General features: G+C 41.3%; 1 protein-coding gene across 2 annotated transcripts; it reads left to right on the top strand.

Moving 5' to 3' along the window:
• The first annotated feature begins 42 nt into the window (after nucleotides 1-42).
• LIAS (lipoic acid synthetase) lies at nucleotides 43-27,277 on the top strand. 2 transcript variants are annotated; one of them, XR_007356449.2, is made up of 14 exons: nucleotides 43-231; nucleotides 3,561-3,733; nucleotides 5,519-5,612; nucleotides 6,436-6,516; nucleotides 6,754-6,910; nucleotides 7,735-7,792; nucleotides 9,252-9,380; nucleotides 11,554-11,699; nucleotides 20,440-20,510; nucleotides 20,916-21,027; nucleotides 21,825-21,931; nucleotides 25,439-25,520; nucleotides 26,009-26,068; nucleotides 26,147-27,277. XR_007356449.2 is itself a non-coding variant. In XM_048848542.2 (11 exons), exons 1-11 carry the CDS (start codon nucleotides 58-60, stop codon nucleotides 21,875-21,877), a joined length of 1,248 nt encoding a protein of 415 aa, XP_048704499.1. In that variant the 5' UTR covers nucleotides 43-57; the 3' UTR covers nucleotides 21,878-22,293. The 2 variants fall into 2 exon arrangements, 1 of the variants encoding a protein (XP_048704499.1); XM_048848542.2 differs by lacking the exons at nucleotides 25,439-25,520; nucleotides 26,009-26,068; nucleotides 26,147-27,277 and having other exon boundaries at nucleotides 21,825-22,293.

Below are 27,277 nucleotides of genomic sequence, written 5' to 3'. Positions count from 1 at the left end.
GGCTCTGAGGCAGGAGCAATCGTCCGCCGACCGCACTAAGGCCCGAGCAAGCGGGGAATGGGGCCAGGGAGCTCAGCTGAGTACCGATCTGACCGCTCGGGACTCGTCCTCGGGGCTCGGTGCGGGACAGAGCAGCGGAGGGTGGCTATGGCGCTGCTTCAGCGCGGCCGCTGCTGTCGAGTAGCCGCCACGACAAGCCTGAGCCGGCTGGTGCTGGGGTCCCAGGGGCGGGTGAGTGAGCGAGGGCGATCTTCCCCGGTCCCGCTCGCTAGGCGGCTCCTGCCCCCCGGCCGGGCCGGGGTCTTCCCCCAGCACAGGGCCGCGCCCGCCCGCCCGCGGCGCCGCTGGGCCCCTCGGGGTGAGCTGCTCCTGCCGCGGCCCTGTGCTGTGTAGCGCCGGGTCCGGGGCTCGACCCTCTGCGACCAGCGCTCGGCTCTGCCCTGCGGCCCCGGGCCGCCCCCGCCCTGGCGGGTCCCGAGCCCCTGCCCGTGCCTCGCTGGAGCTGGGCGCAGAGCCGACCCCGGACCCCGAGCATCGCCCAGAACAGACAGAGCGGGGCGGTCCCCCATCACCTCCTGCCTCGGGGTGCAGCACATGCAGCCCCAGGGCGTCTTGGCCTGTTGGTTGCAGCATCCCCTGGCTAGTAACCCGCGTCTCACTTACTGGCCGGGGTCACTCCCTGCTTGCAGGCTTCGCTCTCCCATCGAGTGGCTGTGTTTCAGTTTTTCCTGAGTGTGTGTGTTTTGCGTTTTTCCAAACTGAATCTCATTTATATTTTATCTGTGTTTCTAATCCGAAGAGATTGGTCCAATAAAAGATATTACCTTACCCACCTTGTCTCTCTAATACCCTGGGACCGACTGGCTACTACAACACTACTGCATAGGTAGATCCCTTTGTGTTTCTTCTGTGTTCTCCCTGATGTTTGTGAGATCTCCCAGTTTAGTGCCCTCTGTACAGGGCTCAAATTGTGGGGAGGAAAGACTGGTAGTAGTGGCAGGACTCTCTCAAGCTGTACCCGCAGCTGATCTCTGGAGATGGCAGAATGAGATGCTTCTAGCAACAGGTATTCAAAATATGATTGTTGCAGACTCTTTTGAGCCCCTTGAGTCCAGCTCTTCTGCAGAAGTTCCAACACACTGTATGCATAATAAGCTTGTGCCTCTGGCCCAGGATCGCAGAGTTATATAATGATGTCTGAATCTGAGCATTCATTAGAATTACATTTCTAGCTCTCATGGTTGCAAAGGAAAGCTCAAAAATATGATCTGAGTATTACTGATGGAGTTATGTTTGCTTGTGTCTGCAGTCAGCCTCCAGCAGAGAAAGAAGCAGCAGCCACTAGAGCCATGAAGGAAGCCACCTGACCCTATGACCATCAACAGAGCAGAGATGGCCCTAGCTGCTTTGGGACAGGAAGAATTGAGGGACTACTAGCTCTATAGGATTGGCCCTCTTGGTGAGGCTGGGGCTTTGCATGCACTTAAAAGTTAGGTCAGCATAGCTCTGTCAGTTAGAAAACCACAGCTCTGACTAATCCCCAGTGGAGATGCAGTTATGTAAATAGAAAAGTGCTTCTGTTGACTTAACTAACTTCATTCAGGTTGGTGGTGTTCCTACACCAATGAAAGAAACCGTTCCACCAGCATAGGCTGCATTTATATTACAGGGTTCTGCCCTCATATCTGCGTGGACATAGCTATACTAGTATAGTCTCCGTAGTATAGACATAACTTAGGTCCCTGGGATCTGTTCTTTCCCTTGAGACTTTTAGCTCTGCAAGACAGATTGGGAGGGGAAAATGATGGTACCTCCCAAATCCTGTTCATTTGTGGCTCCAAAACGAGACACCACTCACAATAGATTGTACTAGACTGTCATACACTTTTGCCTTTCTTATGTGTTTTGATAAGAGTGAAGGTTCACGATGTTGATATTTACATTATCATCACTGGACAAATGGGCTGCTCATCATCGGGTATTGGGATGAATGGGGCAGTTCAGACCTCTCTGAACTATTGTTTGATGTTCCTGGAAGACTCAGACAGACATCATTCCATTGGTTTACAACACTCATTTTATGTTTTCAGGATTTTCTCCACAACCATAAAGGCTACCGATTTTTTTTTAATGGAAATTAAGATTCTGGATCACAAGAGGGCAAACTCAAAAAAAAAAAAAAAAGCAGCATTGGGTTTCTGACTCAGCCCAGTTTGAGCCCTGGTCATTGATGCCATTTAACTCCTCTTCCAGATGCTATTAAATAGCACTGGATCCTAACAACAAACCCCATCGTTTCTCGCTAGACATTTCCCCCACTACTTACTTGATCATGCTCATTTTCACCTTTTGTTTGCAGTCCTTTAGTTAGTTTTTAATCAAGATGACAATATTTGAACCCAAATCCATATTAATTAATGTTAAGGATAAGATCTTGTGGAACTTTGCATTCCTTCCTGTCTGTCTTACATGCATTGAAACCGAAAGGATGATTATTCCAAAAAGGCCACTGGGGCTCAGAAGATTAAATAATCTGACCTATTCAGTGGGTCGCCAAAAGGATTTGAGAGCTTTTAAGACTTTTATGTTGAGGTGGCTGAGGCATTCCAACTGCATCACCTAGAGGCTTGCTTGGCTACATGTTAAGAATCTCCCATCCCCCCCTTAGCTGTCAGAGCTCACTGAACAATGGCAGTTTCCAATTTTTAGGCCTGAAGAGGAGATTCTTTCTCTTTGAACTCTAAGGCCACCGACTTAAAAGCACTACACGTTTTCCCACGTCACTACTCACTTTGATGTGTAGGGTACTACGGATGCTTTCTTTGGCAGATGTATCTTTTATATGGTAATTTATTATGCTCGTGTTTTAAATCACCCTGCGTTTTCTATACTGGCTACTGCTGGTATATTTGAATGCTGCTAAATTTTAGTTACTCCATTTCTAAGTACGTACCAGTGCCATCCTGCCCTGTTGCTGTAGTGGTATTGGAGCTCCCTCCTATTTGCAAGTTTTTGAAGATTATACTTGAATGTGCTGTACATTTTTTGCTCTAGTATGTGCTTAATCAAGCAATACAGTAATTTAAGCTTATTCCTTTGTTCACATTTAAGTGTTCAGCTTCTTCTAGTGTTTTGATTTTCACTTTTGAAACTTATGGACTTTGCGGCATCTGTCCCCTTTCTAGGGACTGAGACCGGAAAATATTATTTTCCAGTCTCCATCTGCTGATTGCCTATGTCTGCATTTGCATATTATTGTACTTGAAAAACAAGAGTCAAAATTCTGCCATTGGATGTGTGTTCATAGCTCCCACTGAAATCAATGAGAGTTGAGCACAAACTTCCAAGGATGGAAGTTGGCCTTAAATTAACAGGTAAAAAATAAACCTTTCACAATTGTTCTGTACAACTCTTGTAAGGCCTGTAAATTGTTAACTTTTTGGCTTCTGTATGAAACTAATATAAGCCCTGTCAGCTCTCAAGAGATGTATACCAGCAGTTATCCAATACATATAAGCACATTTATGATTATAAGGGTAATACAGTTCTGCTCTGTTTAGGTGTGTGGAAGCAATGTGTGGAGCCAGTACAGAGCATCAAGTTCTTTGCCAGATGAAAAGAAGGAGTTTCTGCAAAATGGACCTGATTTTCAAGATTTTGTATCTGGGGATTTTTCTGATAAGAGCATGTGGGCTGAGTATAAAGGCAATTTAAAACGCCAGAAGGGAGAAAGGTAACTAGCTTTAAGTAATTACACTCTACTCTGAGGTAGCATCATGCTTTGTTTAGTACTTGATATCTCTTGTATTCTACTGTACACAAATACCTACATGTATCATATTTGTCAAGTTGTGTAGTACTGCAATGGCTACTTCACGCTTCATTTTGGAAGGAACAGTCATTTGAAGAGGGGAAAGTATTAGTTTCCCATATGAACTCTTTGAGCACAACATGCAGAGATAAGATAGCTAATTAGTAATTTCAGTACAGTTGATAAGAATAAATGATTTTGCATACAAGTAAAAAATTCTAATACCTAAAACACCATTGGCAATATATTTTTATTTTCAGTGTTTTTGGCCCAAAAAATAGTAGTGAATGGTTCCACTTACATAGCTCTATTTTAATTATAGCTGGGAAAAGAGTCATTTATTTGATTCATAAAATGTTACTGGAGATTCACAGAACTAAATAAATCACTTATGATTTTGGCAAGTTTGATTTTTTTTAACCTAGTCCTGACTGTGTTCATGGTACAGACAGGTTGCATCACAGTTGTTTGTGGTTTATTAACAATAATGAGCCTGTAAATTGGTAGTGCCCAGCGCCGTTCTGTAAAGGCAGTGGTAATATCTGAAAGTCTCATCCGAAAGTAATATAATCTGCCCTTGCATGTGTTTTGCCCCACTTTAATATAGTACCTGTAGAACTTGTGCAGGTCGCTGCTAATTGCTTTAGTACACTAAATGATGAGTGAAAGAATAACAGCCATCCACCTTTCATACAACCCCTTTTATTGTTATAACAATCTTGGGTTACTTTATACCATTTGGTTATAATCTGAAAAAGTGCCTATAAAAATGACATTTTTTTGAGCTTTATGTTTAGCGTCTCAATTATTGCCAGACCAATTCTGCCCAGTTTACAAGTTAAGAAGATGATTTTTTCTAACTTCCAGGTATACAAACGCAGTTTGAAATATTAAAAACAACCTGTATTCTTTCTGGCGCATGCATCTCCAACAATAAAGATTCTGCAATCAAACCTTTGTTCCTAATCCTGTAAAGAAAATTATGTGGGCAAAGTTTGCTTTCATTTACACCCATGAAACTCCATGAAGACCAGGGAAGTTACACCAGTGTAACAAAAGGCAGAATATGTCCCATTCTATGGCACTGACCAAAAGTTTTTAGCTATCCACACTGTACTGGTTGTGTACTTTGAAAAATGCACTTTAAACAGTATTCTAGATGAACAGTAGTAGCCTTGATTCCTCTGGTGAAATAGCCACCAATATATCTGGAAGGTATTGGAGTGCTTGTGCCATGAACAGTAACAAATTATAAATGTGTGTCAGTGGGACAATATGCCCAATTTGCGTTTTTGATAAATTGTTGGGGTTTTTTTGTTTTGTATGTAGATAGATTCATGAAGACTAAATTCAAAAGCTGTGAAAAACAAAATGAGGCCTTCGAAATTTGCTAGGAGTTTGTAGTAGCTATGTAATTATATTGCCAATGTCTGAATTACCATATATAGCGTGGCAGTAAGGTTAGTGATCTTAAACCCTATAATTGTGGATACTTGCATCTTAGCTTGGTGGCAGGCTAATAAATGAGGATGGAAATGAGAAGTTATGGTACTTTTTTGAAATATATTAATGCTCATTTATTACTCATGACCAGCTTCAAGGAATCTTTCATACCCAGAGGCTGTAACAAAGTAAAGTAGATCTATGAAGTTAAGTGATTACATGTAAGTAATTTATTAATCCTTATATTTGCTTGATATTATTCAGGCTGCGACTTCCTCCATGGCTAAAAACTGAGATTCCCATAGGAAAGAACTATAATAAACTGAAGAGTACACTGCGAAGTTTAAAGCTTCACACTGTAAGTCTAATGCCTGACACATTTTCTTCTAGGAAGAAAGCAATGTTTTCATGATGTGAAATTCACCCCTTTGCTCAGGAGCAGCAGAGAGCCTATGCATCACTTATGCCTTTGTGGCTTCAGTGGGGACATATGATGCATAGGCCTTGTCCTCTGCTTTTGCACAGGGGTGAATTTCACCCACGGAGAACAAGGGAAGAAACAAACAGCAGAAAATTTGACATTTTCCCTGCAATGATCTTAAATATGGTGTTGTGTTTCTCAAGTCCTCTAAAGTCAAAAGATTATCAGTGTGTCTAATTTAGGTGGAAACATTTGTATAATTTTTGGGACGGTATATAAATAATTCACATGAAAAGAAATTCAAGAAATGTTTGTGTTCTCTATTAAATATGCCCCCCATTGATGGAAAGAGACAGAAGATTTAAGACAAGTATGAAATTCTTTTCTTCAGAAAAAGATTGTTCTGTAATGTATCACAGATCTTGTGAATTTTTTATAAACTTTTTTATTACATCTAAAAGGTGCATAATTAATGCAGTTTAGAATGTGCAATTCTGACCATTATTTTGATGATCAGTTTTCAGGAAGTTGTGTAGTTCAGAGGAAGAATGGTGTTGGGGTTAAGACACAAGATTGGGTGTCACGTGACACATGTTCTCTTCCCAGCTCTGCCATTAACTGGGGCAACTCACTTAACCTGTCTGTGATTTAATTTCCTCCTCATAATTTCAGTACCTGTCTCAGAAGAGAGAACAAATTCCTTTGGCGGAAGGTGCTATAGAAATACAATTTATTATTATTAATGTCATTTTATTTATAGGTGTGTGAGGAAGCGCGTTGTCCCAACATTGGAGAGTGTTGGGGAGGGGGTGAGTATGCTACTGCTACAGCAACTATCATGGTAAGTCAATAACCACAATCTTACAATAGGAAATATATTCTGTTGGTAGCAAATTTGGGTATACAAAAATCTCCAGCGTAAAAGTGACCCAGGTATATTATGCTAAAGTGCACAACAAATCTCTCTCTCCTATGGTTTTTGACAATTGAGTCTTTTGAAGTAGCATATTCAGTGGTTTCTTGGCTGAACAATACAAAGTTTAAAATATAAAGTAAACATAATCTTTTCTTATTTCAGTTGATGGGTGACACATGTACAAGAGGTTGCAGATTTTGTTCCGTAAAGACAGCAAAAAATCCACCTCCATTGGATCTTAATGAACCCCACAATACAGCAAAAGCTATAGCTGAATGGGGCTTGGATTATGTTGTATTGACATCTGTAGACCGAGATGGTTAGTATGTTGTCAGTAGTATCTTCCAGTGTAAGCTCCCATACACACTATGCAGCAGTTTTAGAGTCCTCAGTCAGTTTGGGTTATTAGAGTTATAGGGTTTAAACTTTTATGAGATTGATGAAAGGACTGAATGACACAGAAACTTTTCAGAGATTACGAAATGCTCTTCCTGACTAATCCTTAGTCCCCTACTCCTGATGCAGGCAAAATTCACATAGAAGATATACGATTATGTAGTTGGTTAAATGTTGGTTCCTTATGGAACTGATTCAGTCTATTTGAGTAGAGCCTAATTTAAAAAAAAAAATATTGCTACCTTTCCACTAAGGTTGTAATGGTTCTTTTGTGCTGTTGCTATCTTGGTGGAAAGACTGTCTCAGAAAAAGAGTGTCTTGTATTCCACTGAAAGACCAATAGTTTCTAACAGTGGCTTTCAATAAAAGAGCGGGAACAATTTCTTTTTGTGTATATTTCTCTTTTCTTAAACTACCTCTGTGGAAGAAAAAAGAAATTAAACCATACAGATCTGTGCTAAGATTAAAGGGGCTAAGGTAAACTCATACATATTCAAGAAAATTTAGAATGAAAGTTCCAACTCTGTTCTAACTAACCATACTTAGCCTGGCTATTGTAAGGGTATGGTAGAACACCTATTGTACAATTTAGGCATGAGTAGTAAGTTAAGGATGGAATCTCAGCTTTAATTTAGCATCGCTTTACATTTTTGTGGTTAGATTAGACTCTTAACATCAAAGCCACACAGAATTACACAAAAATATTATTTTTAATGTAAAAATACCAAATTATTGCATTGTTTCTAGATATTCTAGATGGTGGAGCAGAACACTTTGCAAAAACTGTATCACATTTGAAGGAAAGGTACATTATTAATTTATTACTATTAATTATTATTCAGCATTTATGTTGCGGTAGTGCCTACAGGCCAAAAGCAGACAGGGCTCTATGGTGCTATTTGCTATACAAATATGTAATACATGGCAGTCCCTACCCCAGAGAGCTTACATGTCCACTCCTGGATTTTTCATCCTCACTTGTGTTACACTTACAAGTTAGATTAAATATATAGGCAGGAATGTTCTCCTGCTGAATTTCTGTTTATCCCAGATTCCTTTTAAAATTAAGCACTAAACTGTTTCTTTGGACCACATATTTAGAGCAATGGGTCATATCTATCTATTTTTTTGTGGATGTTTATATTTTAATGATAGGGTTGTAGCACAGTAATAATGGGTTTGGGAAAAGATAAAAACTGTTGTAACTGGGTTCCAAAGATAATCTGATTTATTTTTCAGCTCTGACCTCTAAGCTTTGCCATTTTTTCCAAGGAGGTGCTCTCTGTGACCCTGATTCCACCTTTATACTTTCCCATTGACACCTTCTACTTTCCACTTTATGCATTGTGCCAGCATGTCATTTTGGTAGCATGTTTGGGTCTTTGTTAGAAGGTTGTAGATTTAATTCCTGCAGCCTGATTTGGGCATTTGCCTAATACTTACCCTGTAATGAGGACTAGAGGGGCTCACTTCAAAGTCTATCACCAGTACTTCGTTGATTACCTGGAAGGGTTTCTGTATACCAGTGGTTCTCAACCTATTTACCACTATGGGCCATGTATGCAGCTCTCTGTTTTGTGGACTGCATCCACACAATATATATACTACCTGTACAGCCCTGAGGATGTCATATAGGCCTCAGCTGTGTGCTGATTGGGCTGCAGGTTGAGAACCACTGCTGTATAGTGATGCAAAGTACTTCTCCATCCAGCTTGGGGGAACCAAATTCAAGCTATCGGGGAACTGAATTAAATTCCTAAATAGCAATGCAAAGTATTTACAGTCCATTCGGTCAGATGTCCCCTCTGTCATTCAGAAGTTCAGATGTTCAAATCTTATTAAAAATCTTGCTAAGTGTAGTATGGAGCGAAAATGAAAGTCAGATGTAACCTGCACTTAATTTGAGCAAGTCTGGTGACTCAGTAGATCATAGAAATGGCTCTGATGTTATGTTTGACTTATGTAACATTCATTTTATTTTGTGCACTAGTCAAAGCAGGAGTTGCACCTATACTATGTTTTGAGTAAAAATTAACTCTCAAGTATTTTCAGTACTTCACTGTTGTAGATGTTTACCTAACTTAACTTTACTTTGTAGATTTAAATATCAACATCATCGATTTAGGGTTGTTTTAAAAAATACTGAATTTTGATTTAGTTTAAAATATTCTGGTATTTTAATATCATGTTATTGAAATATTTGATTTGAGCATCAATAATAAAAATACCACAAGCGTGTTCATTTTTCAATCTTTTTTTTTCAGGAATTCAAAAATTCTAGTAGAATGTTTAACCCCTGATTTTCGAGGGGACCTTAAAGCTGTGGCGAAAGTTGCCTTGTCAGGACTAGACGTATACGCCCATAATGTGGAAACTGTTCCAGAGTTACAGAGGTGATTAAAGGTGATCTGTTTATATAAACAAATAGTCGGATGCATACAATTAGAGGGTATTCTGTAATGTTCTTATGAAAGCAATATTTAGATCAACCAACATTAAACCTTCTCTAGGTCCCTTTAACTCGACTCATTGTTTGTACATACATCATTTACACTTATAAATAGTAAAAATCCTCTATACCTTATAATCAAATAGCATCTAAAGTTAAAAATTAAAAAGTAGACAATACAGTTCTATCTACCATAAATTTTGAAGTAAATTTTCCAATGAGAAGCTTGTCTTATAAAATAAACAGGAAAGGAAAAATACTGATTCTAACAGAGGTCAGGCTAGATCTATTTTGTAAGAAAGATACATGTGATTACATTAAAACAAAATTCGTTCTTTTCATTTTAATACGTGCATTGGACCTCTTTTTGGAGGGAGAGAAAATTTACTTGGTAAGCCAATACCTGTACATTTTTTTAGCATGTATTCAAACTTACCTGACTGCATAATTGGAGCATCCATGGAATCAGTGCCTACGACTATGGAATATGTTTTCAAAATGAGGATGTATTTATCACACTTTGGCAACTAGCCCACAGCATTTCTCCATCATCATTATGTCTCAGTGCCACCAGTGGGAGCCAAATCCTTTTGTCTTCATAGTAAAGTAGCCCACGAAAGCTTATGCGCTAATAAATTTGTTAATCTCTAAGGTGCCACAAGTACTCCTGTTCTTTTTGCGGATACAGACTAACACGGCTGCTACTCTGAAACACTTCCCAGTGAAACTTCCAGAATCCTCTGCTTTCTTCCCTCAATAGCCACAAGTGTTGTACATGATTTCGACCAGCAGAGGGCTACCTATCTTGTAAAGAAGCAGATTAAAAATTTTATAGACCTTAAAAAGTGGAGTCAGCCAACTCTTTTTCTTTGAGTGTCTGATGTTTTTCTACCACACAGGAGGGTCTCCAAGTGCAACTCCATACCCCCAGCCATTGGCCTTTTTTCCTAATAACTTGGAAATTCAGAGTGACATCATCACACTCTGAAGTCTCCAGCTAAACTGTCTAAATTCAGCTTAAATATGGGTGGGCCATATCCACGCTGCTGGTCAAACTGTGGAAACTGAATTAGCCCAAACCAGTTTTAATGTATGTTTAAACTTCCCAGTTTTAATGTACACTAGAACTTCCCAGCATAGACTGTTCTTAAGTGGCTCCAACTAAATTCTCATGTAGACTTCAAATACAACTCTGTCAGGGCTGTTCCCCAACACAAGCAAAACAGTTTCATCTTTACTATTGTTGATTTCTTTGCATTATGGTAGAGCATGGAGGCCCTACAAACATCAGGGCCTCAGTACTAGAACCTGTACAAACACTTGATAAAAGAACGTCCTTGCTCTAAAGACCTTACAATCTAAATAGACAGCGGGGTTCTGCACAGAACAGCTTGCAAGACTGGAGCCTAAGTAGATACTTATATGCGCCCTACCACGGTAGTATCTCCAGCGCCTTTGTTACTCCTTGGGCCAGATTCCCTCATGTACCAAGATATACTCAGCACAGGAAAGAGTGAGTGCAGGGAGGGCCACTGTCAGAGACCCAGTTACCAGCTCCCTGATTCTCAGGTTGTCCCAGCCCTAGGGACCATATGCCCACTCAGAATTTTCATAGGGCATTGGAGCTCTCCTCTGCCCCCTCCTTAGCCCTCTGTGCCCTATTATGCCTCTTCCCTTTCCTGACACTTCCCCTACAGTGGAAATGGGGGCAGGGGAAGATGGGGAATGGCATTAATGATAGCTCTGTCAACTTTACTCCAGTTCCATTAGGCAAATTCTCAACTTGTCAGCTGTGAACCAATTATATTCCCGTTGCACTACTGGGGGATGGAACTGGGGTTGACAATCTGGCCCCTAGTGGTTAGCTGGAGACTATTTTCTGCAAAGCTGGGCTCTCAGAGCAGCAGCACTTTGGTTGCATCAATCACAAGAGAAAGTAATGGAAACATTTTTTTTTAAGTGAAAGCTTTGGTTTTGCAGGAATTGACAAATATTGTAGAAAGTTTCTAAAATCTCAGTCCCCTCAGTCTTTTTATTGTGATTTTACCAATGTCCCTTATCTCATGCATCTCTGTGTTTTTCTTCCTATGGTCAAAACAATATGAATATTTTTAAAGGAAAGTACGTGATCCTCGGGCCAATTTTAAGCAATCCTTACAAGTTTTGAAGCATGCTAAGAAGGTCCAACCTGATGTAATTTCTAAAACCTCCATTATGCTGGGATTAGGCGAGACAGATGAACAAGTATATTCAACAATGAAATGTAAGTAGCATAACTTAAGTATATATATAAGCTTTACCAAGTTGGAACATAATTGCAAGCTTGGGCATTGCAATATAACTAAAATGGACATGCATATAAGTTGGTCTGTTGGGAAAAATTGTTTTCTAACTTTTTTATGCAAAAAGGTTTCGTTCAATTTAAAAATTGAAACTCTGCAACAACTGTTGTTTATACTACTTTCAAATGGACAGGATTAATTTCACTATCAGATATCAGAGGGGAGCCGTGTTAGTCTGGATCTGTAAAAGCGGCAAAGAGTCCTGTGGCACCTTATAGACTAACAAAAGTATTGGAGCATAAGCTTTTGTGGGTGAATACCCACTTCGTCGGATGCATGTAGTGGAAATTTCCAGAGGCAGGTATAATATGCAAGCAAGAATCAGGCTGGGGTAACGAGGTTAGTTCAGTCAGGGAGGATGAGGCCCTCTTCTAGCAGTTGAGGTGTGAACACCAACGGAGGAGAAACTGCTTTTGTAGTGGGCTAGCCAGTCACAGTCTTTGTTTAATCCTGAGCTGATGGTGTCAAATTTGCAAATGAACTGAAGCTCAGCAGTTTCTCTATGAAGTCTGGTCCTGAAGTTTTTTTGCTGCAGGATGGCTACCTTTAAATCTACTATTGTGTGTCCAGGGAGGTTGAAGTGTGTCCATTTATCCTTTTACGTAGGGACTGTCCAGTTTGGCTGATGTACATAGCAGAGGGGCATTGCTGGCACATGATGGCGTATATTACATTGGTGGACGTGCAGGTGAATGAACTGGTGATGGTGTGGCTGATCTGGTTAGGTCCTGTGATGGTGTCGCTGGTGTAGATATGTGGACAGAGTTGGCATCGAGGTTTGTTGAATGGATTGGTTCCTGAGTTAAAGTTACTATGGTGCGGTGTGTAGCTGCTGTTGAGAATATGCTTCAGGTTGGCGGGTTGTCTGTGGGCGAGGACTGGCCTGCCTCCCAAGGCCTGTGAAAGTGAGGGATCATTGTCCAGGATGGGTTGTAGATCACTGATGATGTGTTAGAGAGGTTTTAGCTGAGGACTGTATGTGATGACCAGTGGAGTTCTGTTGGTTTCTTTCTTGGGCTTGTCTTGCAGCAGGAGGCTTCTGGGTACACATCTGGCTCTGTTGATCTGTTTCCTTATTTTCTCATGTGGGTATCGTAGTTTTGAGAATGCGTGGGTGTTGGTCTCTGTCTGAGGGGTTGGAGCAAATGTGGTTGTACCTCAGCGCTTTGCAATAGACAATGGATCGTGTGGTGTGTCCGGGATGGAAGGTGGAGGCATGAAGGTAGGCATAGCGGTCAGTGTGTTTTCAGTATAAGGTGTTGTTAATGTGATCGTCACTTATTTGCACCGTGGTGTCTAGGAAGAGGACCTCCCAGGTAGATTGGTCCAGGCTGAGGTTGATGGTGGAGTGAAAGCTATTGAAATTGTGGTGGAATTCTTCCAGGGTTTCCTTCCAATGGATCTAGATGATGGGGCATCCAGGATTTCCAACATGCACAGGAAGAAATTGTGGAAAAACAACAAGAAAAGGAGTACTTGTGGCACCTTAGAGATTAACCAATTTATCTGAGCATAAGCTTTCGTAAGCTACAGCTCACTCACGAAAGCTTATGCTCAAATAAATTGGTTAGTCTCTAAGGTGCCACAAGTACTCCTTTTCTTTTTGCGAATACAGACTAACACGGCTGTTAGTCTGAAACCTGGAAAAACAACATCGCTTGCCTCATAACCTAAGTCGTGCAGAACGCAATGCCATCCACAGCCTCAGAAACTTCAGGACCAGACTTCATAGAGAAACTGCTGAGCTTCAGTTCATTTGCAAATTTGACACCATCAGCTCAGGATTAAACAAAGACTGTGACTGGCTAGCCCACTACAAAAGCAGTTTCTCCTCCCTTGGTGTTCACACCTCAACTGCTAGAAGAGGGCCTCATCCTCCCTGATTGAACTAACCTCGTTACCCTTAGCCTGATTCTTGCTTGCATATTTATACCTGCCTCTGGAAATTTCCACAACATGCATCCGACGAAGTGGGTATTCACCCACAAAAGCTTATGCTCCAATACGTCTGTTAGTCTATAAGGTGCCACAGGACTCTTTGCCACTTTGACTATCAGAGTGCTCCAAGGGTCTGATCCAGCTGCTACTGAAAACAATAGGCATCTTTCCATTGACTTCAGTGGGAGCTAGATCAGTCTTCATATCATTTAATGTTCATAATCATTTCAGGATCTCAAATGTATACATGCAATGGATATTTTATTTATTTCATTGTACCTTTTTTTTTTATAAGTAACAAATGATTTTTTCTTGTTTGCTGAATAATTCTCTTTTGATTTTTATGCACAGATTATTTTAATTTTTCCTCTTCCCTGAGCTGCAGTACCTTCTTATATGAACTTTTGCACTTACCTGTAATTTTTGAGAAAAATAAAGGTTAATATAATGTAAGTAGAACCCTGTTTAGGATGAAATTCATGAATTCCATATAATTCCCCCCATCTCCACCCCAGGGGCAGGCTGCAGGCCTGTCCATCTACAACTGTGCTGTGGCATTTCCATGTTATATGACATGTGAATTTACTAGGGCTGTCAATTAATCGCAGTTAACTCGCGCAATTAATTAAAAAAAAATTAATCACAATTAATCACAGTTTTAATCACACTGTTAAACAATAGGTTTCAGAGTAGCAACTGTGTTAGTCTGTATTCGCAAAAAGAAAAAGGAGTACTTGTGGCACCTTAGAGACTAACAAATTTATTTGAGCATAAGTTTTCATGAGCTATGCGCAAATAAATTTGTTAGTCTCTAAGGTGCCACAAGTACTCCTTTTTCTTTTTGTTAAACATTAGAATACCAACTGAAATCTATAAAATATTTTGGAAGTTTTTCTACATTTTCATAAATGTTGATTTGAATTACAACACAGAATACAGAGAGTATATTATTTTTTATTACAAATATTTCCACTATGAAAATGATAAGGAGAAGAAATAGTATTTTTCAAGTCACCTCATACAAGTATTGTACTGCAATCTCTTTGTCGTGAAAGTGCAACTTACAAATGTAGATTTTGTTTGTTTGTTACATGACTGAACTCAAAAACAATACGGTGTAAAACTTTAGAGCCTACAAGTCCACTCCACTCAGTCCTACTTCTTGTTCAGCCAATTGCTAAGAGAAACAAGTTTGTTTACATTTATGGGAGATAATGCTGCCCTCTTTTTATTTACAATCTCACCAGAAAGTGAGAACAGGCATTTGCATGGCATTTTTGTAGCTGGCATTGCAAGGTATTTATGTGCCAAATATGATAAACATTTGTATGCCTCTTCGTGCTTCGGCCACCATTCCAGAGGACATGCTTCCATGCTGATGATGCTCGTTAAAAAAATAATGTCTAAATTAAATTTGTGACTGAACTCTTTGAGAGAGAATTGTAAGTCCCCTGTTCTGTTTTACCCACATTCTGCCATATATTTCATGTTATAACAATCTCAGATGATGACCTAGCACATGTTTGTTTTAAGAACACTTTCACTACAGATTTGACAAAACGCAAAGAAGGTACCAATGTCATTTCTAAAGATAGCTACCACACTTGACCCAAGGTTTAAGAATCTGAAGTGCCTTACAAAATCAGAGCGGAACGAGGTGTGGAGCATGTTTTCAAAAGTCATAGAATCATAGAATATCAGGGTTGGAAGGGACCTCAGGAGGTCATCTAGTCCAAACCCCTGCTCAAAGCAGGACCAAACCCCAACTAAATCATCCCAGCCAGGGCTTTGTCAAGCCTGACCTTAAAAACTTCTAAGGAAGGAGATTCCACCACCGCCCTAGGTAACGCATTCCAGTGTTTTACCACCCTCCTAGTGAAAAAGTTTTTCCTAATATCCAGCCTAAACCTCCCCCACTGGAACTTGAGACCACTACTCCTTGTTCTGTCATCTGCTACCACTGAGAACAGTCTAGATCCATCCTCTTTGGAACCCCCTTTCAGGTAGTTGAAAGCAGCTATCAAATCCCCCCTCATTCTTCTCTTCCGCAGACTAAACAATCCCAGTTCCCTCAGCCTCTCCTCATAAGTCATGTGTTCCAGCCCCCTAATCATTTTTCTGCGCTTCCAATTTCTCCACATCCTTCTTGTAGTGTGGGGCCCAAAACTGGACACAGTACTCCAGATGAGGCCTCACCAATGTCGAATAGCGGGGAACGATCACGTCCCTCGATTTGCTGGCAATGCCCCTACTTATACATCCCAAAATGCCATTGGCCTTCTTGGCAACAAGGGCACACTGTTGACCTATATCGAGCTTCTCGTCCACTGTAACCCCTCGGTCCTTTTCTGCAGAACTGCTGCCGAGCCATTCGGTCCCTAGTCTGTAGCAGTGCATGGGATTCTTCCGTCCTAAATGCAGGACTCTGCACTTGTCCTTGTTGAACCTCCTCAGATTTCTTTTGGCCCAATCCTCTAATTTGTCTAGGGCCCTCTGTATTCTATCCCTACCCTCCAGCGTATCTACCTTTCCTCCCAGTTTAGTGTAATCTGCAAACTTGCTAAGGGTGCAATCCACACCATCCTCCAGATCGTTAATGAAGATATTGAACAAAACCGGCCCGAGGACCCACCCTTGGGGCACTCCACTTGATACTGGCTGCCAACTAGACATGGAGCCATTGATGACTACCCGTTGAGCCCAACAATCTAGCCAACTTTCTATCCACCTTATAGTCCATTCATCCAGCCCATACTTCTTTAACTTGCTGGCAAGAATACTGTGGGAGACCGTGTCAAAAGCTTTACTAAAGTCAAGGAACATTGCTTTCCCCTCATCCACAGAGCCAGTTATCTCGTCATAGAAGGCAATTAGATTAGTCAGGCATGACTTGCCCTTGGTGAATCCATGCTGACTGTTCCTGATCACTTTCCTCTCGTCTAAGTGCTTCAGAATTGATTCCTTGAGGACCTGCTCCATGATTTTTCCAGGGACGGAGGTGAGGCTGACTGGCCTGTAGTTCCCAGGATCCTCCTCCTTCTCCTTTTTTAAAGATGGACACTACATTAGCCTTTTTCCAGTTGTCCGGGACTTCCCCTGATCGCCATGAGTTTTCAAAGATAATGGCCAATGGCTCTGCAATCACATCTGCCAACTCCTTTAGCACTCTCGGATGCAGTGCATCCGGCCCCATGGACTTGTGCTCGTCCAGCTTTTCTAAATAGTCCCGAAGCACTTCTTTCTCCACAGAGGGCTGGTCACCTCCTCCCCGTGCTGTGCTGCCCAGTGCAGTAGTCTGGGAGCTGACCTTGTTTGTGAAGGCAGAGGCAAAAAAAGCATTGAGTACATTAGCTTTTTCCACATCCTCTGTCACCAGGTTGCCTCCTTCATTCAGTAAGGGGTCCACACTTTCCTTGGCTTTCTTCTTGTTGCTAACATACCTGAAGAAACCCTTCTTGTTACTCTTAACATCTCTTGCTAGCTGCAACTCCCGGTGTGATTTGGCCTTCCTGATTTCACTCCTGCATGCCCAAGCAATATTTTTATACTCTTCCCTGGTCATTTGTCCAATCTTCCACTTCTTGTAAGGTTCTTTTTTGTGTTTAAGATCAGCAAGGATTTCACTGTTAAGCCAAGCTGGTCGCCTGCCATATTTACTATTCTTTCTACACATCAGGATGGTTTGTTCCTGTAATCTAAACAAGGATTCTTTAAAATATAGCCAGCTCTCCTGGACTCGTTTCCCCCTCATGTTATTCTGCCAGGGGATCCTGCCCATCAGTTCCCTGAGGGAGTCAAAGTCTGCTTTTCTGAAGTCCAGGGTCCGTATTCTGCTGCTCTCCTTTCTTTCCTGTGTCAGGATCCTGAACTCAACCATCTCATGGTCACTGCCTCCCAGGTTCCCATCCACTTTTGCTTCCCCTACTAATTCTTCCCGGTTTGTGAGCAGCAGGTCAAGAAGAGCTCTGCCCCGAGTTGGTTCCTCCAGCACTTGCACCAGGAAATTGTCCCCTACCCTTTCCAGAAACTTCCTGGATTGTCTGTGCACCGCTGTATTGCTCTCCCAGCCGATATCAGGGTGATAGAAGTCTCCCATGAGAACCAGGGCCTGTGATCTAGTAACTTCCGTGAGTTGCCGGAAGAAAGCCTCGTCCACCTCATCCCCCTGGTCCGGTGGTCTATAGCAGACTATCACCACGACATCACCCTTGTTGCTCACACTTCTATACTTAAGTCTTAAAAGAGCAACACTCAGATGCGGAAACTACAGAACCCAAACCACCAAAAAAGAAAATGAACCTTCTGCTGGTGGCATCTGACGCAGATGATGAAAATGAACATGCGTCGGTCCGCACTGCTTTGGATTGTTGTCGAGCAGAACCCATCATCAACTTGGACGCATGTCCTCTGGAATGGTGGTTGAAGTATGAAGGGACATATGAATCTTTAGCCTCTCTGGCATGTAAATATCTTGCAACACTGGCTAAAACAGTGCCATGAGTATGTCTGTTCTCACTTTCAGGTGACATTGTAAACAAGAAAAGGGCAGCATTATCTCCTGGAAATGTAAACAAACTTGTTTGCTTGAGTGATTGGCTAAACAAGAAGTAGAACTGAGTGGACTTGGAGGCTCTAAAATTTTATAATGTTTTATTTTTGAAGGCAGGATTTTTTGTACATAATTCTACATTTGTAAGTTCAATTTTCATGATAAAGAGATTGCACTACAGTACTTGTGTTAGGTGAATTGAAAAATACTATTTCTTTGTTGTTTTTCAGTGCAAAAAAAAAGTAATCAAAAATAAATGTAAAGTGAGCACTGTACAATTTCAGAGTAGCAGCCATGTTAGTCTGTATTCGCAAAAAGAAAAGGAGTACTTGTGGCACCTTAGAGACTAACAAATTTATTTAACCATAAGCTTTCATGAGCTATAGCTCACTTCATCGAATGCATTCTTTTCACTGTACAATTTGTATTCTGTGTTGTAATATATTTGAAAATGTAGAAGCCATCCCAAAATATTTAAATAAATGGTATTCTATTCTTGTTTAACAGTACGATTAATCACATGATTAATTTTTTTAATCACGCGATTAATCACAATTAATTTTTTTATTCCCTTGACAGCCCTAGAATTTACCAGTAGTTAAGTAGTTTCTTCACAGAACCATTTTATTCTAAGCAGATGTTCGTGCTAACTGTAATTGCAGTGTTGAAACATTGAAACAATTCATGCATTTCGTTCTGCTTCACTATGGGGCAAATCCAGCACCCAACCCTAATACCAAGGATAGACATTGAGAAGGGGAGTGGAGGAGGAGCTATATATAACCTGATTCCTCAATCTTCCCATGGATCAGAAGACTACACTAGTTGCACTGAACAGCATCTTTCAGCAGCTGGGGAGGAGGAGGCTGGATTTGTCCTTAATGACAGAGTTTCACTGAATCCAAGTTTGGTATAAATTAGTTCCATCCTGTATTGATATCTTAGCAGAGAAGGTGTATGTGCTTCCTGAGGCATCAAAACTAGCGTATCCCACCAAGGATGTGGAGCTGGTGGAAGAAATTGGCAATTCCCCTTAGATTTATTCTTTATGTATGCATAATTTCAGCATCAACCCTCTTGTAACTGTGGAGTAAGATGAAGTATTTTCTTTTTATGTGTAGTTGGTGTTTCAGACTGTGTCAGATTAAGAGTCTGACCTAGGTATGCTAATAATCATCATCATTTTCACCCAAAAGGAAGTAAATAATGAATGCACCTAGAAAATGAAAGCTCAAAAATTGAGAAATATGGACATTAAAGGTAAACTGCAGTATGCTAGAAAAGAGATTCTCATCCCTGCATTTAATTACGGGGTATTATTAATGGAGTGAAAAGGTACTTTTAGAAATAAATAAAAAGATACAATTCAGGCTTCAAAAGCTGACAGTCTAAATAGGTAATATGTAGACAAGTGATAGGGTATTGGATACAACCAGAAGCAAATGTTTGCTGGTGATACTTAGCATAGGTCAATTACTTTAAAAAAAATCACTATTTTAATACTTCTGAGGAGAGGAATCAGGTTTATAGACCTCATGCAAGAAGTGAGTTTTTAGGAAGGCATCGAGGCATGAGATACTGGAGGAACGATGGACCAAGCTAGGGAGAAGTAAAATAAATCACTTTAAAAAAAAATAAAATATTTTAAATACTATACAGAATTTTTAAAAAATCAAATAAAAAGCTGCATCTTCACAGTTCAGTGTGGGCAGAAGCTCCCCAGTGGAAACTGTGGGGACGGCAAGAGACTATCAGATTTGCTGTAGATTGTACTTCAACAAAATGTCAAAATTAACCTAGTCTAATGAAGTATCAGGAAAAAATGTCAGATCCCGCTGGGAGACACACACACCAGCCACATTCACTCTTAAGTAGACAATAAGACAGTGAAAGGACTTGCTAAAACTGTTTGAAATCAGTTTTTAATATATTTATTTTTATTTACTAAGTATCTTGTTGTTCTAAAGTATTTATACCTAAATTCTGCAGTTTCTCTTTAGCGCTTCCGTCATGCCCTCTGATGCTGTGTATTGGAGGGTAGAATTTAATCCCTTATTTAATGAGCTAAGGAGTGACTTGCACTCAGAACTGCATTTTAGGTAAGATGATTTTTAGTCAGTGATGATACATCATGATTCTGTCACCTGCTAAGGAGGCACTTTTCTTTTTTATAGTATTACGTGAGGCAGATGTGGACTGTTTGACCTTAGGACAATACATGCAACCAACAAAACGTCATCTAAAGGTACAAATGCCTTGAATTTACTGGAAGCAGACTATGACCTGCACCTGATACCATTGTACCCCTTCCCTTGTCAGAATGATGTCTCGTGCCCACCTACACACCTTCTCACTTTATGCCAACTATGGATGTTTGAAGAGGACTCCCCTCAGATTGGGTAGCCATTCTTGCTCCTCCCAACCTGCCTTTTCTCAACAGTTAATCTGCTCTTCAGTGTGGGGCTGTTATGGGCTCGATGTTAGAAATTCTTGCCTGATGAATATTGTGAAATGTATAAACTCTAAAGTAATTAAGAGTTTAATCTTGCCACATCCTGTCTGAACGTAGAGTTGGCATTCCAGTTCATTAACATTAATTATGCATTTAAAAGTTATTACAGTCTGAGCAGAATTATTTTTTTCCCTCCAGGTTGAGGAATATGTTACTCCTGACAAGTTTAAACACTGGGAAAAAGTGGGAAATGAGCTTGGATTTCATTACACAGCTAGTGGTCCTCTAGTGCGCTCCTCTTACAAAGCAGGTAAAGTACTGCACAATGTTAAATTATTATGTAAAGGTATAGCTGTAAAGTAATTGATATCAAAAGCTCACAATAGTGGTTCTTTGTTTTTCTATACAGCAAATGTATTGTCTTTTATAATTCCTCTAAATGGGTTGCTATTACTTGAACAGTTACGATGCTGCTTATACTCACATTTTATAAAACTAATATTATTTAGCATTACACTTACTGCTCCAGGTATGGATTTATTTAAAATATTGTGTATAATTTGCAACTTTTGCCATTAGCTTCCGAGCGAAGTGGGCTTTAAAACTGCCCCCTCTCATCTGTTGTGTCTTTTGATAGGGCTTCAGAAATAAGCCATTTTAATAACTGATTTTTCTTTTAGAAAGTTCAGTGTACTAAATTACACCTGAACTAACATGTAGGCCCATATTCTCTTGCTGTGCGTGGGCAGGAGAAAAGAGCCAGTTGTGGTTCTATGCCAGCTCCAGCATAATATAGAGCACCTTTCAAGTACTGACACCTCACAACACTGTGTAAAATAGAGATAATTCCATTTTATTATTGGATATGCTGAGACACAGGATGTTAAAGAACTTTCACACAACCAAGCACGAGCAGAGTTGGGGAAGACAACCCAGGAGTCCTGATTTCCAGCCTCAGGCTGTAATTGTTAGAATTCCTATTGGGTAGGTTTGGATTTTCTAGATCATTGTCCACAGTGTTGGCTACATGTATACTGCTTTATTTGTTCTGTTTAATCTCCAAAGCAACTAAAACTGATTTATATAATTAATTTTCATTTTAATTAGGTGAATTTTTCTTGAGGAATTTAGTAGAGAAAAGGAAGACAAAGGTCATCTGAAGGTGGAAGTGGACCCACTTTAAGTCACCTACAGCTTTAAAGATTCACTTTTTCGTAAGTTCAATTAATTCCAAAAATATAGCAGCCCACACCATGGAATGATGAATGAACTTAATATTTCTAGAACACTGCTCTCTTGACAAATTAATTGACATTAATTCACCTTGACATTAATTCACCTTGTTGTTCTTAGTTTCCATAAAATTACAGTTACATGGTACTTTAGTGTTCAGTGAATCATCAAAAGCCTCAGCTTTAGAATGTATCAAAACAGAGACTCTGGTTTGGTGAGCAGGGGAATTATGAGGAAAAAATAAAGAGAAATGACATATATATGTAAACAAAAATGGATGGATTGTGAAATCTGGTGTAGTATATTAAATGCTGAAATAAAGAAAAAAAATCTTTCCACCTGCTGCAGTGTCAGTTGTGACTTTTTTCTTCTCCAAGGAGTGCCACCTCTACATTTTTTATTTATTTACTGGGGACTAATACTTGTTAGTTTGAAATGTGTGGAATCTTGCTAAGATGTTGGAATTTTTATATTAGCACTTCACATCCTGTCCTTTTCTCCTCCTCCTCACTCATTTTCACTTTCCACCAAACCCATGAGAGAAGAGTGGACCTGTCTAAAATTATACTTCTAAGGGAATTCTGTGCCAAAAAAAAATGAAAAATTCTGCACACCATATTTTAAAACTGTGAAATTCTGCAAATTTTATTGATCAATAAATAAATGTGGAGGCTCCAGCACTGAAGAGGGGAGCACAGGCTACTGACTGCACAGAGGTGGGAGATCACCTCCAGCCCCTGCCCTAGGACATGGACTTGGCCACGAGGCTGCACCCTACCCTGACACAGTGCAAGGGCCAGACCTGCCCCAGAAACACCCTGGGGCCCTGCCTCTCCATGCCAAGCACACTAGATGTAGACAAGCAGGCTCAGCCCAGCAGGATCCAAGTGTGGAGGGGCTTAGTGTGGGGAGATCCAGGTGTGGGGTGATAGGGTTCTGTGGGGGTCAATCTGGGTGCAGACAGCTTGGTGGGGGGGTGGTCTGGGTTTGGGGGGATCTGGATGAACAAGACTCACGTGGGGTGGTTCTGGGTGCAGAAGCAATGGAACGCTGCAGGAGGGGTCCAGGTGAAGGTGGTTGGGGCTCAGTGGGGGGGTCTGGGTATGAAGGGCTCAATGGAGGGGGTTGTCTGGGGTGCTGGCTTGATGGGGCTCAGGGGGATGAGGGTCTAGGTGTGGGGACCTAGTCAGGGTGATCCAGGTGCATGTGGGTAGGGCCTATTGGGGGGGGGTGTTAAAGTGCGGGGGGGCAGTCTAGGTGCAGGGGTGGGGTCTAGATGTAAGGAGGAGGGGCTTGGCCAGTGTGTCTGGGTGCAGAGGGGCTCCAGATGCAGAGGCTGAGGCTTGTTGGGCTGTGGGTTTGGGTTCAGGGGGCTCAGTGTGTGAGGGTTCTGGGTATGAGGTGGGTCTGGATGCACAGGGGTTGGGCAGATGGGGGAGCAGCTCCCTGTACAGTGACCCCTCCCCCCACGGCTGAGGAGTGATGGGGGCAGGAAGGAGGGGGTGTGTGGAGCTTCCTGCAGCCAGGGGGGTTTCTGGGGGTGGGTCTGACCCTGCCCTGGATGCTCCTTGCAGGGGAAGAGGAAGTCCCATCCTCCCCAGCCCTGCCAGGAATAGCAGCTAAGCCTGGCACAGGATAGGAGCCACTGGCTGGGGTGTCCCCAGCCCCTCCCCCCCACTGATTTACCTCTCCGCTGGCAGCTCCAGATGCCCAAAACAATGCACCCATGCCGCTGGGCAGCAGTGTATGACCGTTTTTGCAGCTTCCCTTTGCTTCCCTATCAGAAAGTCATTTTTCTGCAGAGAAGCAAAGAAATCTGTAGCAGACATGAATTCTGTGCACACGCAGTGGCACAGAATTCCCCCAGTAGTAAAAATTAGTAATGGTTAGGTCCCCACTTCTCAGCTAATTAGTATAGAAGGTTGCATGTTTTTATATGAGAACGTCATAACTTTTCTGTTCCATGGCCTTCCCTGCGTGATCTGTCCTTGATTTATTGCATTAGATGGTGTGGTGTTAAGTTAGTAGGATTTAAAAACTGATCATCCAAGAAATGAAGTGATTTTCATTAGTAGGCAATAAAATGCAACAACTAAAGATTCCTATCTTTTTCAGAGTTAGTTATGCGTTTTTAATCTGCATGAAAATTCATTGCTGTAGCTTTTGGCTAATTGTTACAAGAGGTGTGTTCACTCAAACGATAGTATTTGATATAAACACCAGAAATATAAAAAGGACTTAGCTATAAGGCTATCATCCAGCTGTGAAAAAAGGGACATTACAGAATAACTATTCAACTGTTTCCACTCCACATAGTCTGAGAAATGATGATGCTGGAAAGTGTTTTCAATGTTATTTCATGTTTAAAGTATTTTATGAAATCACTGGTGGGTGGTTCTGAAGGTTTAAAATATCTGTTTTTCATGCTCTCACTCAACCGTTTCTGATACACATCTTTTATAACTTGAATCTCTACCATGAACTCTGCTAATACATTGTTTGTAACAAAGTTTACTCAGGCCTGCTTCTTAAATGGAGAGGCTTTGTACTTCAGAATTTCTTCAGCCACTCCACTTTAGGAAAAGCCTCCCCTCCGTACTTGTTCAGGTTTTCTGTATATACACCAGAATATAAAGGCATCATACACATTTCACTTGAGGTCAATAAACTGGGACTCTTGTTTTGTTAGCTATACAGTACAGGCAAGTTTAATATAACTCTATACATCAATAACAGTGGTTCATTGACTGCAACAGAATTACTCTGGCATAACAGATCAGAATCTATAACTTATACCTCACTTAAAGAGCGCTCACATTTAACAGGCTCAAAAACCACTATACCACAATTTCAAGAGGTCTTCCATATGGTTAAATGTTTTCAACCTTTCTTAAATTTTGATTCTGTACCAGTTTTCTGTGTACCATTAAAATCCTAGCCTGAAGGCTAACAGGCTTGTTAGATTCAGAGGGTCAGAATTTCCTCTCACTTACAAAAACAACAAGGAGTCCGGTGGCACTTTAAAGACTAACAGATTTGTTTTGGCATAAGTTTTTGTGGGTAAAAAAACCCACTTCTTCATATGCATGAAGTGAAAATTACAGATGCAGGCATTATTATACTGACACACAAACAGAAGGGAGTTACCACACAAGTGGAGAACCAGTGTTGACAGGGCCAATTCAGTCAGGGTGGATGTAGTCTACTCCCAATAATTGATGAAGAAGTGTCAAGTCCAGGAGAGGGAAAGTTGCTTTTGTAGTGATCCAGCCGCTTCCAGTCCCTATTCAAGCCCAAATTAATGGTGTTAAATTTGCAAATGAATTTTAGTTCTGTAGTTTCTTTGAAGTCTGTTTCTGAAGTTTTATGTTCAAGTATGGCTACTTTTAAATCTGTTATAGTCCAGGAAGACTGAAGTGTTCTCTTACTGGCTTTTGTATGTTACCATTCCTGATGTCTGATTTGTGTCCATTTATTCTTTTACGTAGAGACTGTCCAGTTTGGCCAATGTACATGGCAGAAGGGCATTACTGGCACATGATGGCATACATCACATTAGTAGATGTGCAGGTAAATGCGTCCCTGATGGTGTGGTTGATGTGACTGGGTCCTCTCTGATGGTGTCGCTAGAATAGATATGGGAACAGAGTAGGCAACGAGGTTTGTTGCAGGGATTGGTTCCTGGGTTAGTGTTTCTGTGGTGTGGTGTGTTGCTGGTGAGTATTTGCTTCAGGTTGGGGGGGCTATCTGTAAGCGAGGACTGGCCTGCCTCCTAAGGTCTGTGAGAGTAAGGGATTGTTTTCCTGGATAGGTTGTCGATCGTTGATGATGTGCTGGGGAGGTTTTAGCTGGGGGCTGTATGTGATGGCCAGTGGTGTTCTGTTATTTTCCTTGTTGGGCCTGTCCTGTAGTAGGTGACTTCTGGGTACCTGTCTCGCTCTGTCAGTCTGTTTCCTCAGTTCCCCAGGTGGGCATTGTAGTTTTAAGAATTCTTGATAAAGATCTTGTAGATGTTTGTCTCTGTCTGAGGGATTGGAGCAAATTTGGTTGTATCTTAGGGCTTGGCTGTAAACAATGGATCGTGTGATGTGTCCTGGTGGGAAGCTGGAGGCATCTAGGTAAGTATAGCAGTCAGTAGGTTTCTGGTATAGGGTGGTGTTTATGTGACAATCACTTATTTGCACTGTACTGTCCAGGAAGTGAATCTCTTGTGTGGCGTGGTCCAGGCTGAAATTGATGGTGGGGTGGAAATTGTTGAAATCCAGGTGGAATTCTTCAAGGGCAACTCTCCACCACCACATTCTACAGGCCACTATCCTCTGATCCCACTGAGGAGTACCAAAAGAAACTACACCATCTGCTCAAGAAACTCCCTGCTATAGCACAGGAACAAATCTATACAGACACACCCCCAGAGCTCTGACCAGGGCTATTCTATCTGCTACCTAAGATCCATAAACCTGGAAACCCTGGGCACCCCATCATCTCAGGTATTGGGACTCTTACAGCAGGATTATCTGGCTATTTGGACTCTCTCCTCACACCCTACGCTACCAGCACTCCTAGCTATCTTCGAGACACCACTGACTTCCTGAGGAAACTACAATGCATTGGTGATCTTCCTGAAAACACCATCTTGGCCACCATGGATGTAGAAGCTCTTCACACCAATGTTCCATGAGGATGGACTACAAGCTGTCAAGAACAGTATGATGAGGCCACAGACCACTTGGTGGCTGAGCTTTGTGCCTTTGTCCTCATCCACAACCATTTCAGATTTGGGGACAACTTATACCTTCAAGCCAGTGGCACTGCTATGCATACCTGCATGGCCCCACAGTATGCCAACATTTTTATGGCTGACTTAGAATAATGCTTCCTCAGCTCTTGTCCCCTAGTGCCCCTCCTCTAGTTGCACTACACTGATGACATCTTCATCATCTGGACCCACAGGAAGGAGGCCCTTGAGTCGCAAGATGAGATCCCAGTTAAGCTGATACACCCTGGAAATGACATTGGACGTTGGACTATAACCTATGAACTAAATTCAAAAGGAACTCTTTGCAACTATAAAGTACACTATCTCTGCTATGTATCTGAACCTCAAGAATTAAACTCCTGTCTGTATGTATATTGATCTTTTAACCATACTCTCTTCCTTTTCTTTTTAAATAAATTTTAGTTTGGTTAATAAGAATTGGATGTCACGTGTATTTGGGTAAGGTCTGGTATATTCATTAACCTGGGAAGTAATGTGTGTGATCCTTTGGGATTGGTAGAACCTTTTCTTTTATATGATGAAATAAGATTTTCAGAAATCATCATAT

The sequence above is a fragment of the Caretta caretta genome, chromosome 4 (assembly GCF_965140235.1).
Source record: "Caretta caretta isolate rCarCar2 chromosome 4, rCarCar1.hap1, whole genome shotgun sequence".
NCBI classification, from domain to species: domain Eukaryota; kingdom Metazoa; phylum Chordata; order Testudines; family Cheloniidae; genus Caretta; species Caretta caretta.
Note: the sequence above shows the minus strand (reverse complement) of the source record. Positions and strands in the feature narration are given on the sequence as shown.

Excerpts from the sequence above, each read along its gene's own strand:
- LIAS (XM_048848542.2), top strand. The coding sequence starts at position 58 with ATGGGGCCAGGGAGCTCAGCTGAGTACCGATCTGACCGCTCGGGACTC. Across the intron at positions 232-3,560 it reads TGCTGGGGTCCCAGGGGCGG|GTGTGTGGAAGCAATGTGTG; the intron begins GTGAGTGAGCGA and ends TGCTCTGTTTAG. Across the intron at positions 7,793-9,251 it reads GTATCACATTTGAAGGAAAG|GAATTCAAAAATTCTAGTAG; the intron begins GTACATTATTAA and ends TTTTTTTTTCAG.